Raw genomic sequence first — 18002 nt, forward strand, 5'->3', positions numbered from 1 at the left:
TGGAATATAATTAATTCAAGAAGGTAGTTCCGCAGATTATATTTTTAGATAGTCCTGGGCCCAACTGAGAAAAGGAAAACTCATCATTTCCTCCTAGTTGGGTTGCAGCGAACAGAACAAGAACAATAGTTTCTAAGGGGGGAACTGAAGACTCAAGCCTTCTTACATAATGTAATTGGGGCTGGAGTTCACACATGAAGAACACGTCTTTGTATGTATTCTGAAAACAAGACAACAGAAATATTGTGTTGTAACTTGCCTAACATATAACCCTATTTCCCAACAGTTTAGTACACACTATTGCTAGCAGAATGCAACACCTTAGCTTTAATATCAAATTCATTGTGTGAATTAAACCCACCCAACCAACCTCAGGTTGCCTTCGTATCCCTTGCCTGACAAACGGTAGAGCTGGACGTCTGTTTTTCACAAGGGGATGGCCCCATTAAGAGGGTCAAAATTATGTTGAGGCTGATGTTGGTCATACAACAGGCAATAAAAAGATCTTGCCCTGTGAGTGCTACTTCCTACGTTTTCTTATTGACTTCATCTCCACAGATGAGATCAGTGGAAAGGAAGATGGGAAGGGAATAGCATGGAGATTGCAAAACATGCTGGGAGAAGTGTACTTTTCCATGCATGTCTTGCTTGCTGGACTGCACATTCCTCTTTCCCTGATGACAGTATTATGTGCTGGGTTTTGCTGGTAGCTAGGCAGCTACCCAAAGCAACAAATCCAGGTGCCAATGAAACTTTCCATTGACTGAAGTGGGTTCAAGGGCAGCAGTAACAACTCACAATTCAGTCTCTTCTGAGGCCACAACACAAGGACCCATACAATATTTTTAACTGCAAATCGTCCCAAAATCTCTTTCAAAACATAATCTGTACTTCATGCTGCATATCTGTACCAAGGATATAGAAGGAAAATGGGTTATTAGTACCTAATTTACATTTTATGTTTTATCCTTCCTGGCAAGTTAAAGCTGTGGTCAATGGTTCGGCCCCAAATGGCCTTTCATTACTCAGGCTGTCCAGACATTCATAACCTTATGAGTCCTTACCAAAGAGGCTCATATTTATGCCAGAAATATTGAGAGAAGAAAGCGCTCATGTGGAATATGCATAATGTAAGAACTAAATGGAGTTCAAGGAAAGTGAAGTAATATTAATCCCTGATAAGCAGATAGAGGTGCTTAATTACTATAAATCATAAAATTATACAAAACACTGCAAAAGTCTTATGGAGTCACTCTTCTTTTTCCTCATATTCTGCTGGTTTGTGTTTGTCTATTTAGGCTGACAAAAATCTCTGGAAAAGAAGCTGCTTGTGTTTTGATTCCCATATAACCCTCAAAGATAGCATCCTCTTTGAATTTTCCAGTCAAGTCTTCTGAATTCAGTGAGACTACTCACAGGTCAAGGTCCTAAAACATCAGCAGGCAGGACAGAACTAGCCCTGTAACACATCATAAATAATAAAGGCACTCCTCCCAAAGCCAAACCTTCTGAGTAAGGGTTGCTGTTACTAGTGGGTAGCACCATCCATTATTAAGGTTGCCTAATGTTGCACATTATAAGATTAAGATTTTGCAAGAGTTATGTAGACTGAAATTTTCCATGCTAGATGTTTTCTGTGCTATTTTTTTTCTTTTTTTTTTTTTTTTTTGATTAAAAGCAACAGGCTGAAAATGGGAGCCAGGATTGATCAGAAAGACAAAGAAGGAGAATCAGTGCACGGAGGGAATGAGCACTGGTGAATTAACATCACTATGGCTATTTCCTTAAATATTCAGGCTAAGTGTGAGACCGTTTATTCCACTTTCAGATGAAATTAGTTACATTGCATATTGCTGGGGGAATTCACAGAGGTTAACTGTATTTTACTGCAACTCATCTACCTATACATCCTCTCAGTCAAAAAGGAAAGAGGCCATCTAGGGTGCCTTTCAGGGAAGGATCCCATCTTGAAGACGTCTGAATGCTTTTCCTTCCAGTGAAAGAAACTAGCCACTTCAGACTGAGGTGCCAAGTCTTAGCAGATGTCTCCCAAAGGATGCCCACTTGGAGAACTGTTGCAGAGGTGCTGGTATGCAGTAAATTCATATCCCACTTGTACTACTGCATACTATCTTGCCAGTGTAGGATGAGGTACTGCTGCATACTCTCTTGCTGGTGTAGGACAAGTCCTGAGATCAGATGGGGGGTGGAATTTTGGATGCATTATCTAGAAAGATTGAGATTGAATGTAGAAGTGGAGGGAACTTGCTCATCTTAGAGGAACTAGAATGGAGCAGTGCTGCTGGGAAAGATGGCGAGAAGTTAGGGAGGGAAGCTGAAAGAAAAAGAATGGGAATTATGGTCCAGAGAGACCCTAGAACTGAGGATGATCAGCTAACACAATTTACAACTCCTTTCCCAGCTCCCAGCAGCACAAGGGGATACTGTGACATTCCTGTTTCAGCTCTGCTGGTATGGGTATCAGTATGGGTGTCAACATGATGAAGTGTCTGATTCGAAGAAAACTTAGGAAAGAGCTCAGGAAAAGCTGTGATATAAGAACATTCTTCAGTTGCCAAGTTGAAAGTTCCCAACCTTTTGTGTGAGCTCTTCCTAATGAGCAAGTACTTATCTGTTGGTCCACAGCAATTTTTTTTCTCCAGTTTTCCAGTTCCTTAAAAGCTTAGGAAATTAAATATGCAAAAATATGAGATAAAATGATGCGCACCTAAAACAGATTTTGAATTAAGGCAGCCTATGCAGCTTAAATCCATATTTCTGTATATATCACATGCTTAATTTTCTTCCCCAGGAGCCCTAATGCAGTCATTTCAAAAGGCTGAGTTAGTCTGGGGATGAAATTGGTTTGTCTAATAAAGGAAGATAGAATGAGGGCCACGAAGATGGTGAGAGGGCTGGAGCACCTCTCCTATAGAGCCAGGCTGAAAGAGTTGGGACTGTTCAGCCTGAACAAGAGAAGGCTCCGGGGAGACCTTATAGCAGCCTTCCAGTACCTCAGGGGCTACAGGAAAGCTGTGGAGGGACTTTTTACAAGGCCATGTGGTGACAGCATGAGAGGTAACAGTTTTAAACTGAAGGAGGGTAGATTTAGATTAGATATAAGGAAGAAATTATTTACTGTGAGGGTGGTGAGACACTGGCACAGGTTGCCCAGAGAAGCTGTGGCTGCCCCCTCCCTGGCAGTGTTCAAGGCCAGGTTAGATGGGGCTTGGAGCAACCTGGTGTAGCGGAAAGGTGTCCCTGCCCATGGCAGGGCGGGTTGGAACTAGATGATCTTTAAGGTTCCTTCCAACCCAAACCATTCTATTATTCTATGGTTCTATGAAAGTTAAATACACGGAAAATTAAGTTGCACTGATCAATGGATACTTTTTAACTTAATCTTCATATGTTTAAGTTTCCCATCTGTAAAATTGGACTAATGACATCCTCTTTGTCTCCCAGAGGTGGTGTGAAAATAGATCCATGAATACATGTGAAGTATTCAAAGGCTACAGTGGAGAATGCCACAGAAAGGTCCATGGGGAAATGAATCACTCTGTCTTCAGAGCAGGCCTGACTGGTATGCAGTAAATAAAGTCTAGGGCCACACAGAGGAGAAAACGAAATGCTGAATAGCTTCTCATTAAGTAAGCACTGTCCATTCTGTGCATTGAATGAGGCGAAGGTCCTGTGGGAAAAACAGTTTACAGTGATGTAATTAAAGACTGTACCAAAACGCACGCAGAGTGAGGAATGGCATTCAGGCTACACGGGCAACATTAATTTAGGTTTTTCCTAGGTTTTGAGGCTTAACTTTGCAACCGCAATCACGTTCCTTTAATAATTTGGGGTGCATCAATGTAGCACTACAGCTGAATTCTTCCTTGTGGAATATTATGCCTTATAAAAAAAAAAATCTTTAATCAAAAGTGAATGTGTTGCATTACTTCCTGTTTGCTTCCCATGCTGCTACGGTTAATTGCTTCTTTCCTGCGGATGGAATGAAGACTGTTGAAGTCCATTAGCCTCAACCATGGGCTGCTTATTCAATGTGGCATGTAAGCAGCAGGGATTTCCTTGTCCCTGGCTAGAGACCTGCATGCTTTACCTCTTCCATGCAAGTAGGATGAAATTAATCAGTGTTGGTTTTCTCAGCAAGCAATGAAATTTCAATCGTTGCAATGTCAGAGGAGGAAGACTCCTCAAAGGGGACCAGGAGAAAATGCATGAATGAGAAGTTCCTGCCAAGACATGAACACTACGCTTGAGTGTGTCTGAAACGTTGGGTGCAGAGAGTAAATAAGCCCCATGACAGGTCTAGCCTAAATACCCAGCACTTCCATGGCAAGTAGCCCATACTTTCACCAACCTTGGCATCACGACGAGGATAATATTTTTGCAAGGATGAACTGCACTCGAACAATGTCTCTAATGTTTCAGTGTCGTTGCAAACATGCTTTGCTTTCAGATCGGCCATGTGGCTCTTTTTTCCATCCCCTTTTTCCCTTTTCCTTTCATAGAAGTACATTTTGTATGTCTGCTGAAGAGGAAATCCCTGTCTTCTGTGCCATTCCTGGGCTCACCTGAGGACTCAGAAGACAGTGCACTTCAGTCCTGGGAATGTAGGTGTTAACCCTTAGCTGATGGTTCTCTTCCAGCCTAGTTCACTGTACTTAGTGTTCCCATATCTCACTCTCATAGGAGAATCTGCATATCTCTAAGGGTGTAATTTCACAGGGCAATCTTGACTTCCATATTTTGTGAATTCCTCCCACCAACCGTTGCACTCACTAATGAAGTAACAGGAGCAATCTAGCTATGCAGATGGGTCACAGAATATTGCTGGTGAAGTGATAGCTTGCTCTAAATGTCCGAGAATCAAAAATCCATATACAGCATCTACCCTACCCATTCTGGAGGTCAGCATGAAGGTACAAGCACAAGAGGCTACTCTTTTTGGTGATGGAATTGAAAGGGCAACCAGAAACTAAGTGTCTGCCCCATAAGTGATCCTTTTTCCCAGGAAAAGGATCCTAAGAGCACTTTATCTCTGAGCATCACTTCACATTTATGGACACAGAGCTGATGCTTCACACAGAGAGAAGGGGGTGTCACCCAACGGGTAAAAGGCAGCATGAGCTGTTGCAGAGTTCCCACAGGTGTAAATAAACCTGTGCTTATTTCTAGCCTGATCCACCCCACCTCTCTGTATGTTCTTGTCCAGAATAACTTGGGAACAGGTTTCTCAAAGGACTAATGACATCTAGTTGTGATGCTGCTCTTACCACACCAGTGCTACTCCTTGGCATGTGTCGGTCTTGTATAGAAGTTTATGAGATAACCAGATTAGATTTCAGTGGGGTTTTTTTAATACTCTGCTTATTTAGCAAGCACTGTATGCAGACCTCCTGATGATATCCTTGAATGAAGCAGCGTCTGAGTGGGTCAGCACTTGGCTGGAAGGGTGCTGGAGAACACTTCTGACATGCATTAGGATCTCAGTTATTGATGTATTTCTTCAGATCTAACATACAGATGTATTTCTTCAGTACAAACAGATGTTGAAGTATCATCTTCCAAGTGAGAAGTGTCTACATATGTTTTCAGTATCTAAGTACCATAGCACTAATTATGAGGTAGGCAACCCCAGTTGCAGTTCTTGTTAATTTTGTCTTCTGTCCACTAAAATTCTTCCAGTAGCTTTGGCGGTGATAGTCTGGGCTTCTTGTTCTGCAGATCTGAACACCGTTATTTTGTGTTGCTGAACATTTGTGGTTGTATGTTGAAATTTAGGAAACAAAATGTTGTGGGGAAAAAACACTTTATAAGGGTAAGACGTTATTCATATTACAGTGTGAAACTAAATCAAGAAATAACAGAAAAAAAAGAAAAGACGTAAACTGAAAAAATACAAATATTAGAATAACTTTTAAGATTACCAACATGCTTACTAAGTTTCCCTATGACAACCCAGTTTTCTTAAGAATGAAGAGGAAGTTCTCTCTAAAATTAAATTTTTTTTTTGTAGACCTGAGTAAGACTGTTCATGGTTCTTGCGTCTGGACACCAGCTGCCACACTTTCTACCTCCATCTCAATAATTTGTTATGAAGAGATCCTTGGTACTTCAGACTGCTGTCAAGAAGGATTAAAAAATACTTTCCGTTGGCATTCCCCCTCTTGCACAAGTTCCTTTTAGTGTATTTGGGGTTTCTAAATGACTTTAAAATCTCTTTTCCACTATTCATATCAATTTTACTCAGCAGCTCATCTCCTTCACGCCCACTCAGAGCGAGCTGCCATTCAGCAGGCAGTCAAATCAGCCTGTGAATATAAATCAAGTCAAAGTCAGTGTCTGTATTATTACAAGTAGACCACTTGTACTTGGGCCAAAGATCCAGTTAAGTGGTTGTTTAGCAGTGTTGTCAAAATACCACTTAAAATTGCTGAGGATCAATTCCTTTTTTTTTCAGCATATTATTGTCTCTTTGATTATTTAGGTTGATAGTTGAGTTTATTTTGCAATTTTTTAAAGGTTGGGATTGACAAAAACTTGGAAAAATAACTTACCAGTGTAAGATTCTGGAGTTTTGTTCTACTTGAAGTTTGGGGTTTCAGTACATCAGGAGAAAAAATTGAAAGAAAAAAAAAATAAATTTAGCAATGAAATAACAACTAATAGCATCTGGTATTTTGTTAAAGGTCACTAATAAAATGGCTGAGAAGTTTAGAACTTGCAGAGACTATTGAATGGCATGCAGACTTAGTAATCCCCGTGAATAGTTTTATTATGTGCCTGTCAGCAATGTATGCGGCTTAACTATGCATTCGCAGAGTGACTGTGCTGGTGGCTATATGCATTCTGCCATTTTATTGACCTGGTAAAGGTTTAGTCTTGATGGCTGCTTCGGTTTCTACCCAAGCTAGTTTAGAAGTCAAAAAGTATTTTTGCAGAAGTCTTTTCGTCTTAAGTAAGCGGTTCACAAGATGTCTCCTTTAGTTTCCTGGAATTGAGATGTTTATTTTGTGCTATGTACAACAGCAACTGTTCTGTAGATTTCATAACCTTAAGCATTCAAATTACAACTTTTACTGAAATTTTCTTTCAGCACGTATTACTCAGAATATCACTAGGCAGGAGTCTAAATAACAGCACTAGACAGAAAATAAATCTGGTATTTAAGTTAAAATCTTTAAGACTGGACATAAAAGTCCCAAATTAAAAAAAAAAGTCTCAGTACCTACCTTCTTTGAGGACAAATCATCCAGTTCTGTCATCCCGATCCAAAGCAGAACAAAATGAGAACAACTAAGTGTTTGTTCCCTGAATTTCCCAGGGCGCTTCTGAGGTGAGCTTTCATATTTACTTGGGGGATTTTTTCCATTCCTCTGGCCTTGCCGCAGGGACATTGTTGAAAGTCGTTTAAGAAGATAAAGACAAATTCCTTTTCTAGTCGGAGTGGTGGTCACGGTTATGGTGTGGGCAGCCCTTCTCCTGGGGCTGCAGAGCAAGCACCACATTCAAGTGCTGGGAAATTTTGGTGATGGTTCATCTTCTGTGATCAATGTGAAGTAGTCTGGAAGTCCACCATGCCCTGAATAGTTTTGTGACCAGCCATGAAGACAACAGTTCAGACACTGTGCTCAGGAAACCTCATCAAAGGCACCGATCCAGAGACACGTGCTTTTCAAGTGTAATTTATGGGAATGGTAACCAGCTCACTACTAGTCATTTGAATTTTTTAACTGGAAGTGTAACATACCTGTCCATCTGTCTGTCAACCAGTCAGTCTCCCTACTCTTTTTTGCTTTTTGTTTCCTTTCTATGCACTGTTATTCTAACTGGTAGCCAAATGCAAAAGAAAGGATGTGTTTAAGGACATGGTACCTAATAATTTCAGTTAAAAAAAGATGTAAAATATTCCTGTTGCACACTCACAATCCAGATTTCCTGACGATTAATCATGGTGCATGCATTTCCACTGTCATGCTGATGTTGACTAAGGAGCTGAGAGACAGAGTGAGTGTTTTATTCATGTTAGTTGTGCTTGACAGTGGTGAGAAAACTAGGCTTGATCAAAGACCCACTGGAACTGATGGGAATCTTTCCATCCATTTCAGCAGGCTTAAAGATCTCTTTCATTATTTGTAACGATTATTTGTCATCTTTCACTGCGTCCTGTACTTCATGCAACAATATGTATATATTTTTGATTATATGTTTTAAAGAGGCTCAAACATTAATGGCAAGCTCCATCTTCTCAAGCTAAACCTATTCTTGGCCGTGCAGTATCTGCACTCTGCTTTTGAACTCAGGGCTTGATCTGTGGCCCACGAGGAAAGGATGCAATTGCCTGAACGAGTAACTTTTAGAAGGTACCAGAAGTGTTGGAGGAAGGCTGGAATAACTCAGCAGAATAATTCAGATTTTGTTAGGATGAGAATTTGGCTTCCACTGGCGAATAGCCTAGTCTCAGGGCAGAGCATTCGCTCTTCACCATTTGACTGTGCTCCTAGCACAAGGCTGGTGACCAAACGTCTCCCCTGAGACAGCTGAGGGTCCCTCTCCAGGCTCTGGACCTCACTCATGTTTTCGTGTGCAGTGACTGTATTGAGCTCACAGGATCTTGTTTGATCTTCCTGCTGCTGTAACAAAAAGGGTGGGTGGGTTGTTATCCCTTCTGCCAAAATCTTTGTCCAAAATCAACAAAGCCACATACGCGTTCTGGTTCAAGTACGCGTGCAAACGTATTTATGCAACTGTTTGTGGGATTTGACTTTCAAATAAAATTCCATGAACAAAGCTTCAATACAGCTGCTTTCAAAAAACAAATGAGAAGATCCATCTATATCACCAAAGTGTATTTAACTGCAAATTTGTTACAATATTCTCCAAACATTTTTTCTGTGTTGGTCCAACTCTAAGGTTTGGACTGTTTCCATCTTCAGTGTAATGCTGCTGTGATGTGTGGAGTTTATCCCTGTAGCCTAATACCATGAAAAGAGTGGAAATAAGGAAAGTTATACAAAGCAAACACTGTCTGCGTCTGAATAATTATGTTAGATGTTCGACGATCAGGAGATTAAATTTTATTTGTTTTAAAAAAGACAGCTGACAAGCAGAGAAAATTAAGTTGGCAGGACTTAAAACCAGTTTGGGGTAATTCCATTGTCTCAAGTAAGCTTGATTGCATTTGTATTTTTAATTAATTAAAGTTGGATAGCCAGTGCCAAAGCAATGCTCACTGTAACAGCATAGAGGAGGGTCTCCGAGAGTTTTGTAGAAAATCCTAAATTCAAGAGGAAAAAATCAACCAAGGCCAAAGAATGTGTTCTTCCCTGGGGCTTCATATGTAAGGTCTAGAGCTTTCTACACTGATGAAGTGCTGGTTTTAACTGCAGACCAGGACGAGCTGCTGTTTAAAATAAGGAATCTATCAAGCCATTATCCTGTCATAAATTGTAACAATTTCCATATTTTATTAAAAATAAAGAAAACAGATGAAATATTTATTGTTAGAGGGAGTGTGCTTTTGCCACCAGCAACACAACTTCATCACAGCCCTTGGCTTCAGAGTTGCTGTCCTGCACCTGCGCAGCTCTGGCCCTGCCAAGGTAAACACTCTCCAAGACAGGGGCTACGTCGTCATTTTTAATCTCGGTGAAGTGCCAGGTGAAGTTATGGTGCAGTATAGCGGTTAATGTATAAAAAGACTCTGCTGTGCTCTCTTGGACTAAATTTCCGCTCCGGGGGTTTGCATTGCAAGTAAATAACAAGGAGCCACAGGGCTATCCAGTAGCACTTTGGGCTCACACACTTTAATATACTTACTCTGGCCACGCTTCTTTGAGGTAGGGCAGTGCTATTAGCTCCATTTTATAAATACAGCATGCCACTGAGGTCTGCAGGACGCAGAATATTAGTTGTACTGGTAACTGAATTCCCATGGGAGCCTAGATGCTTGTATTAGGCTTTTATACCATGACTTACTGCCACAGTTCCTGGGAATTTTTGAATGAACTGAAGTGAGGCATTTTTATTCCTATCTTGTATTCTCTTACCGTCTGGTTTGCCTCACTTTTTAAACACATTGCTGGAGACAGGGCAAATGGAGAGTCTTCAGCATCTCAACATCAGGTTTCCATATTAAAAAAAATAACAAAACACAACAAAAAAACCCAAACCAAACAAACTCAAAACCCCAGAAAAAAAACAGACAAAAAGGACAAGAAACTTCCCATCTCTTGCTTCCTCCCATTCGTGAAACATTCCCAAGTAGTCACCATGAAAAGGTGACTCACTACCTTACTGTACATGTAGTTGGCCAGGTTCTACAGTTTGAACAGCAATATCCATGTTTCTTCATGAGAAATGGGCCTATATTTTCATTTTCTCAAAGAAACTTGTTATGTTTTTCACCGCAAGTACATGAGTTCCCAGCAAAGTTTATGAAGTTCCAACTGGCCGTGACATCTCCAGTACTGAAGGCCATTGAAAAATCAGAAGGTAATAAGTGGGTCTGCAGAAGCGTTAACATGGCCAGTCTCGGGATCTTGCTTTTGAACACAAGGATTATCTTTTGTATTGAAGCATATTTATTAGAGATGGAAAACCATCTTTTGTAGAATGCAAGAGCTAATGTTCCAGCTTTCCAGATTATTCTGAAATACAAGAGCAACACAGACACTGTTAATAATGCAATCAAAGCAATTTAAATCCTTTTAAAGCATCCACAAAGGATCCTTTGATAAGAAGCAACTTTCATCAGCCTCAAAGACTAGGCAGTTTAGTATGTACTGGTTATTAAGTTTATACGTAGACAGTGGTAATTCCACTTTCAGCTGGAGAAGAGCAGCAGTAAATTATGACATATTTATAGGCACTAGTATTAGGCTTGCTGGTTTTGAATGAAAAATGTGTTTAAATTAATATAGCTCTAAATGGAGTTATTCAGTGTTTCAAGACACAGTTTATCTTCCATTAGTAGCCTGACTGGACACAAAACAATTCTGTAAACTTTAAAGGCTTTGGTCTTTTCTTTTTGACAAAAAGGAGGAAATTGCTGCAAGTGCACACAGTACGATGGGCTGTGAGAGTCTGTCTAGTTCAGTCATGCTGCATATTTTTTAATCTTGTTTTTAGTTCATGCCTTTGTCCTCCTTTTCATTGTGTGCCCCTGTAAGAGAGCGTACATGTAGAAAGCAGAGATGGGCAAAAAAAACAGAGGTGGTTTTAGATTTGGGCTGGGGGGGTTAGAATCTCTTTTAGCAGCACCTCCCCTGAGTTTGAATGAGGAGGGAGGTGTGCAATTTGGGACATTTCTAGATGAAGTTTCCATCCGTCCTAGGGCTGGTGGGAATTGCTTTGACAGGCCTCAGCCCCTTGGAAAAAGGAAGTTTTACCTTTGGTGTGCCAACAGTCTTACGAACTGACTAGTAGCCCCTTCTGGCTCTGATACTGCTCCCTGTCATCCAGCTTGAGCGTAGGGATGGAGGGTTCCCTTGTATTGGAATGCTTTCTTCCGTGAGTTTGGTGTGCTTTCTGTTGTTCTGGACTAAAGCAGGCTAGAGGAAGAGAGCAGCAGATAAATCATAGACTTGGAACAACATCTGTTTCAAAGATTTTGATTCACCTTAAAGAAAAAAAAATGTGAAGGGAAGATGAGTTCTTGTCTTGGGTCATTGAGCACGAGCAGGGAAAGAACAATTAATTCTTCCTACATCCACTTTGGTGTTTGCAGGTATTAAGGAGGGTTTTTTTGTTTTGTTTTGTTGGTTGATTTTTTGGGTTGGTTTTTTTTGTTTGTTTTTTTTTTTTAGGCAGCAGAATTACATTGTGTTTGGATCTTACTCAGTTTTAATCCGGGCTGATTTAATGCCAAGGAGAGCAGAGATCCATAGGCAATGTCCAAATTCAGCAACATGGTGCATGTCTTCTTGGTGATTCTCCATGCATTTCTTCGAAATGTCTTCCCTTGGGATTCCAGTATGCTGGAAAATAAAATGCTACTTAATAGATAGTACGTAAGTGCAATCATTGGCCACAGCAGTAAAGATCAAAAAACCGAAAAGATATTCCTGGCTTTTGTAGACTTCACTTGGGAGTTTCAAACTGAGCTCATCCCTCCCCCTAGACATCGACAGGAGGAAACCTCACCAGCTGGTTGCAGGTGTTGGATTAGTAGCCCTTCAAACCGAGGGCTTCTGCCCAGAAACAGAAGTACAACTTTCCATAGCAGCCTCGCTTAGACACCTGCAGTTTACACTGAAGGAAACGGCATCAGAAAAGACTGATTTTCAGCCAAGAGTCCTCGCCCACTTCTGTATCCTACCACTAACCCATCAAAAACCACAGGTATATTGCAAATGGGAAAGAGGAGGGGTGACCTAGTCTCTCGGCAGACCACTGTTTCTCTCCCAAATTGCTAAGGTGATATTTTGAGCCAGAAAAAAAATGCTAGGTATTTAAATGGGAAGTGAAGATGAAAAAAATCTTCACAAGGCACAGGGAGTTTTTTATCTAATTAAAATATTAGATTTTTTCCCTTTTACTTGCAAGTCAGAGATTTTATTGGCAGGAACGTTCTTTATTACCTTGTTTTGTGTTTTTCACTTCATCGATGGCATGTTTTGATCAGTATGGAATTTTACTAATAGGACTATTTTTCCTAGGCGTATGCTTAGGTATTTTTCAGAACCTTACTGGAGTATCTGTCAGGGAACAAATTTGACCATAGACTTTGAATGGTGATGGCATTTTCTGTCTGCAGGTGTAACTGTTTTTGTACGTTCTGGGTACTGGGTGCTCTTCAAAGTAGTATTTCAATACAGAAGCTACTAAGGAAAGGGAAAAATGAGTCAGTAGAATTTAGAATAAACATTATCTTTATTTATCTTATGAATGTTTATGATGGCATTTTATAGACTACCTTTTCTATATTAAGCTGTGTCATTACTCTGTTAGGAGGATAAAGAATTCGCTTGCATGTGCACCTTATTTGACAGTGATATTTTCTAAATAAAGAGTTTGGTGTCGGTGAGAAGTGACTGCTTTCCTAGGGCTTTGACCCATCCAGCTTTTCACCCCCATTTTGGGTGACTTTGCAGGTGTTAAACAGGATTGCGCTGAAGCGGGAGGATCTGACCACCAAAGATATCGCTCTCGGAGCTGTTTTAGTTACACTTCATCATCATAAGCATATGGTTTCACTTCCAAGTGTTTAACATTTCCATTTCCTCAGGAAATCATTCTTTCTATTTTTTAAACTTTTGAAACTGGATGGATATTTTTACTGGCAGGCGGAGCGAGAGCGACACGACCATTAGCCCCAGCCCAAGGGAGCCCTGGCTGCGGTACCCGCGTGGCTCTGCATCCCCACCCCTCATGCAGCAGCTCGTGAGCACGGCTTGGGGTGCTTCAGCCAGGTCTCCAGGGTGCAGCACGCTGTTAAAACACTTCGGCTTTCCTTACTGTAATAAAACTATCCACTCCTTTTTTCTGCTTTAACTGAGTGAGGTGTTTTTCTTTCTTAGTTCACTCCAGGGCCCATGCAGCCCAAGAATTAGTTGAGAGCAGACTCCTTTAGCTGACTTAGTGAGGCCAAGGGCAAGATCAGGGCCTAAGAAAATATTCTGAGTCACCTACAAGGAATGAAAGCAGTTGCATCATGTGTTTATTGTCTGTATTGGTATATCCAGCACTTGACCGAGGAGTGGATGGCTCCAGGGAACTGCTCTGGCTCTTGTGTTTTCAGAGATTATTTCTGGTATTTCCTTTTTCCTCATTACGAATGGGTCGCCCTTCTCATGTGTTGGCCAAGTTATGTACCGTAGGAGGAAGTCTGTGATCGTGTCTTCTTTATGTTTCATTTATCCACATATGTAATAGTGTTTAGCTGCTTGTTTTCTTTTCCTGCTATGCTGTAAAGTACAGCTATTGGATGTGCAATTTGCACGCTTATTTATCTGACATCACTAGCCCTTTGTTAGAAGAGTGTCCTCTGCTACAGTGAGTGTCACGATATCATAACAGCTTTGATAAACTGCATTTTGTACAACAAGCATTGCCACTGTGCATCAAATAGCGCTGTACAAGAGAAAATATAGGACAAACTATCTCATTAATGTATTTGTTCCTTTGTGGTTTATTCTGTTACAAGTTCAGACAGTCACGTTTTTTGCAGTGCTTGTTTAACACGAGGAAGATGATTGCTGTGGGTTGGGGCTTCTGAAGGGATTGAGCTTGGGATTGCGATCAGGCAGGCTGTGTGCTACTGATGTTCAGGGTGTATATTTTATTCATGCCCTCAGAAGAGTGAGTTAGTCAAGGTAGCAGAAAACAGCATCAGACAGATGTAGTTCAACCTCCAGACCACCTGGGACAGCTCACCTGAGCTGTGCAGCCTCTGGCTTTGTGCTGGCCTCTGGGACATGATGAGTTGCTGTTTTGATCCACTCAGGATCTTTCCTCACTCCTTTCCTTACCTTAGCACTGTGCATGTCTGCACATTCCTTCAGCAATTACCTTCTCACTAAAAAAGCTACCCGGTCAAGCAGTGCAAGCTTGTACCACTTGCAAGGACACGCTGAAGGCCGATCGGCATCCAAGCGAGCCCACGTGTCTGTGTTGTGATGTTCCATGCTGAGGGCTCCAGCTCATACAAACAAACCAGTGCCACAGGCTTGCTGCTGATAGTTAGATAGACTGGAGGTCAAGTTAGGATTTACACAGTGATTTTGGTCCAGTTTTATTTGCTAGAGGGTATCAATGCATTGCAGTCTTCTGGATAGATTGAGTGATATCCTGATCCAAAATGGACTGGCAATACCAGCCACAAAATGGTGCTGGTATGTTGTTCCAGACTGCTTCAGAAGGCTGGACCAGAGTAGGACCACACTGAATTTAAAAGCATAGTCCAGCTAGGCCCAGCCCGTGTCTCCAGTGACCACCCTGCAGGTGCTTCAGGGGCCAGATCCTGAAGTACAGCCATACCTGCACAAAGGCACCCTCCTTCCTCTTACAAGAGGCAACCTTGGGTGCTCCTGCCCACCTGCTGCCCAACTACAGGTCAGCAAGTCCACCATCTCATAAAACATTTTCTGTTCAGGAGAGAGGTCCTGGTTTTGCAGGACATGGTCCCCAGGCCATGACCTATGATGAGCGAGCCCTTCATCAGGGTGCCTTCATGGCAAAGGCGAGCGCCTTTGCGGTGTGTCCCTGCAGGTGTTCTCCTTGGAATGGATGGAGCTGAACGGTGCAGGGGGAGAAAGCAAAGGGAGAATAAAAGACATTGCAGGAGCGACTCCAGGCCTGAGAAAGAAGTAACCAAGGCACTGACAACTTGTGTGGGTTTTGTATGTCTGTTTGCAGTGCTATGTTATGTGTTTAGAAGCTGGTTGTTTCCATAATAGCAGCAAGTGCCATATGGCAACGAGGAGGGTGGTGAGAGGAACGCTCAAGGAAACACAGTATGTTGTTTGACGTGTGTGTGCTTCTAGAGGAATAACGTGTCTCGAGTGAGTACTGCTGCTCCAAACAGGCTGGGGGATTTGCTGCTCTTGCCGGAAAAATATCCAAAGCCCTTGGCATTTGTACTGGTGCAGTGCCAGTTAACGTTGCCTGCCCTTCTGCCGCGTTTTTCCTGCTGATAGTCCCTGTGATGAGTGAAGGACCTTTCGCTTTACTGGAGGTGATGGTTCTGGATGCACCAGCATAGGGGAATGGCATTTAAACATGGTGTTTAAGGGGAAATACCCTTCTGTAAAGGAGTGCTGTGTGAAACTGAAACCAGCTAGATGCCATATGCTCCATCCATTCGTTAATGCTCAGCACGTAAATAGCAGAGATTTTGAAACCTTTGAGAATACATAGTTTGCAATAATTGTTTAGTAGAGTAGGTTTAGCATTTCCAGAGATTAGGGGCACTTTTGTGCATATCTAGGAAGCATCCAGGAAGGTCTCCACAAATTCCAGCTTTTTCTACCCTTTAATGTATGATATACCCTTTAATGTACGTATTTCAAGGACTTGTAATTTGCTCCCCACATTCCCACAAACACCACCAGTCCAAGCAGTGCCTTTGCAGAGTGCATATATTTCCACCACAGAAAAATGTGAAATTATTTTTTCATAATAGCTGAGTGGCTTTTGTGGGACTTTTACCAACATCAGCTCTGTAAAATTGAGCCTCTCTTGTTTGAGTCTTAAAGCCATTAATTATGTTTGTATTTGGATGCCTGAAACGTGGTGCGGGGGAGAACGCGGCAGTTCTGATTTGGGGTCATAGCTCTGCACTCACTTGCAATGCTTTAAACTCCTAATCAACGCAAAAGGCAAAGCTCTTCCCATTTTCATGCTTCTCTTCTTCTCTTTATTGCCTCTAGAGAGAGATTACTGCAGCATATGCGAAAAGCAGCCGATCGGAAGGCTTCTCTTTCGGCAGTTCTGTGAAACTCGACCCGAGCTCGAGTGCTGCATTAGGTTCCTTGACTCGGTGGTAAGTCAATTCTTGTGATATTTTGGGGTGCTTCGTAGTGCTCTCCTGACAGAGGAGACTTCCCTGGCCCCAAGAAATCAGTTTCATGGGACGTGATTTTTTGTCTGATGCACCTGAGCACGCAGCAGATTAGGCTGACCCCATCAGCATCCCAGCATCATTGGCAGTAGAGGGGCAGCGCTGCATGCAGGGTCAGTCCCAGCCTCGGGGGGCACGAGCCACCGGAGTGGGAGAAGGACCGGCACCCCAGCACGGTGCTGGTGTAGCCTCCCTTCATGTCAGTGTCCAAGCAGCTGGGCTGCTGTGAGTAATGCCTTTTGATGTGGGTGAAGCCTGCAGTGCTGGGAGGCACTGGGAGGAAAGGGAAGATGATGAATGGACTGACAAGAGAGGATGAGGAGTATGATACTAATAATATCTATCTCTTACCAAGCGTTTCCATTGGTAGACTTCAGGGTGATTTACAAAGGACATCCTGATTGTTATCCTGGTTTTTCAAATAGGAAAACAGAGGCACAAGGTATAGAAGTGACTTGGCTGAGGTCACCAAGAAACAAGTCTGCCCCATTTTCCACCCTAGTGAGCTATCAGTTAACTCAGACACTGAGCAACCCCTGCCAGCTCCAGGGGGACCTGACGCTCTCTCCCAATCTGGCAGCACTTGGCCATGTGTAGTGCCAGCAGGAGAAGCTGTTCACAGTGGAAAAGTCTCTCAGTGACTTTCTTGCTAGGAGCCTCTGGAAGGGTTGGGTGTTGACGAGCCAAAAGGCTAATTGTACAGAGAAGCTGAACTTGTCACTGCTGAGTGCGAGTGTCCAGGGGGCTTCGCTCTCTGGCTGACACTGGCAGTCAAAAGCAAAACGAGGCATACCAACACGAATAAAGTTTTTTTGTTTGCACTGTGCTGAAGCTGTGCTGAAGCTATCCTGAATTACAGGCAGATGTGAGGATCACACTGAAGTTGTAGAAGTAAGAGCCTGGGAGAGGACATGTAGTCACTTAAAGTTTATGTTAGTACTGCAGTATCTACAGCAAATCTACAGCATCACAGAAAGCATTGGGTAAAGTCCTGTTCAGATCAGTTTTAGCTGGTCACAGCTTCTACCTGATGTTCCTGGCACTGGTTGTGTTTTCCCCGGTAGAAATGTTTAGCCATCAAGGTATGTGAAACTACTACATCTGACAAATGCTCTGTGCAGCTGTGCTGAAGGCCAGCAAGCAGGAGGACATTTTGAGTACCCTGGGTGTGTTTGTCGTGCACTGAACCAGCATCTCCTAGTGAGGTGTCTGGCACTGATGAAACACCATGCACCTGTCTGGAGGGAGGCATCCCCGCAGAAATGCCACATAAGGTGTGACGCCCGCAGCCCCGAGGTGATGGCCATCCCTCTGGGAAGCCATGGAAATCCTTTGGGGGACAGCAAAAAAGCTTGCTTCCAAGTGGTTTTAATTTCAGACAGAACAGACAGATCCATCCTCAGCTTGGAGAGGATTAGCAAGGCTC

At 42.4% G+C, this 18002-nt stretch overlaps 1 protein-coding gene across 1 annotated transcript in view; it reads left to right on the forward strand.

Annotated features, from left to right (window-relative positions):
• The window catches only part of GRK5 (G protein-coupled receptor kinase 5), a 171603-nt gene that overhangs the window by 90565 nt on the left and 63036 nt on the right, over positions 1–18002 (forward strand). The window contains exon 3 of the mRNA XM_068399598.1: positions 16386–16498. Within this exon, the coding sequence (XP_068255699.1) occupies positions 16386–16498 (113 nt within the window). The remainder of the gene's footprint in view (positions 1–16385; positions 16499–18002) is intronic.

Source organism: Nyctibius grandis, chromosome 4 (assembly GCF_013368605.1).
Source record: "Nyctibius grandis isolate bNycGra1 chromosome 4, bNycGra1.pri, whole genome shotgun sequence".
Lineage (NCBI taxonomy): Eukaryota > Metazoa > Chordata > Aves > Nyctibiiformes > Nyctibiidae > Nyctibius > Nyctibius grandis.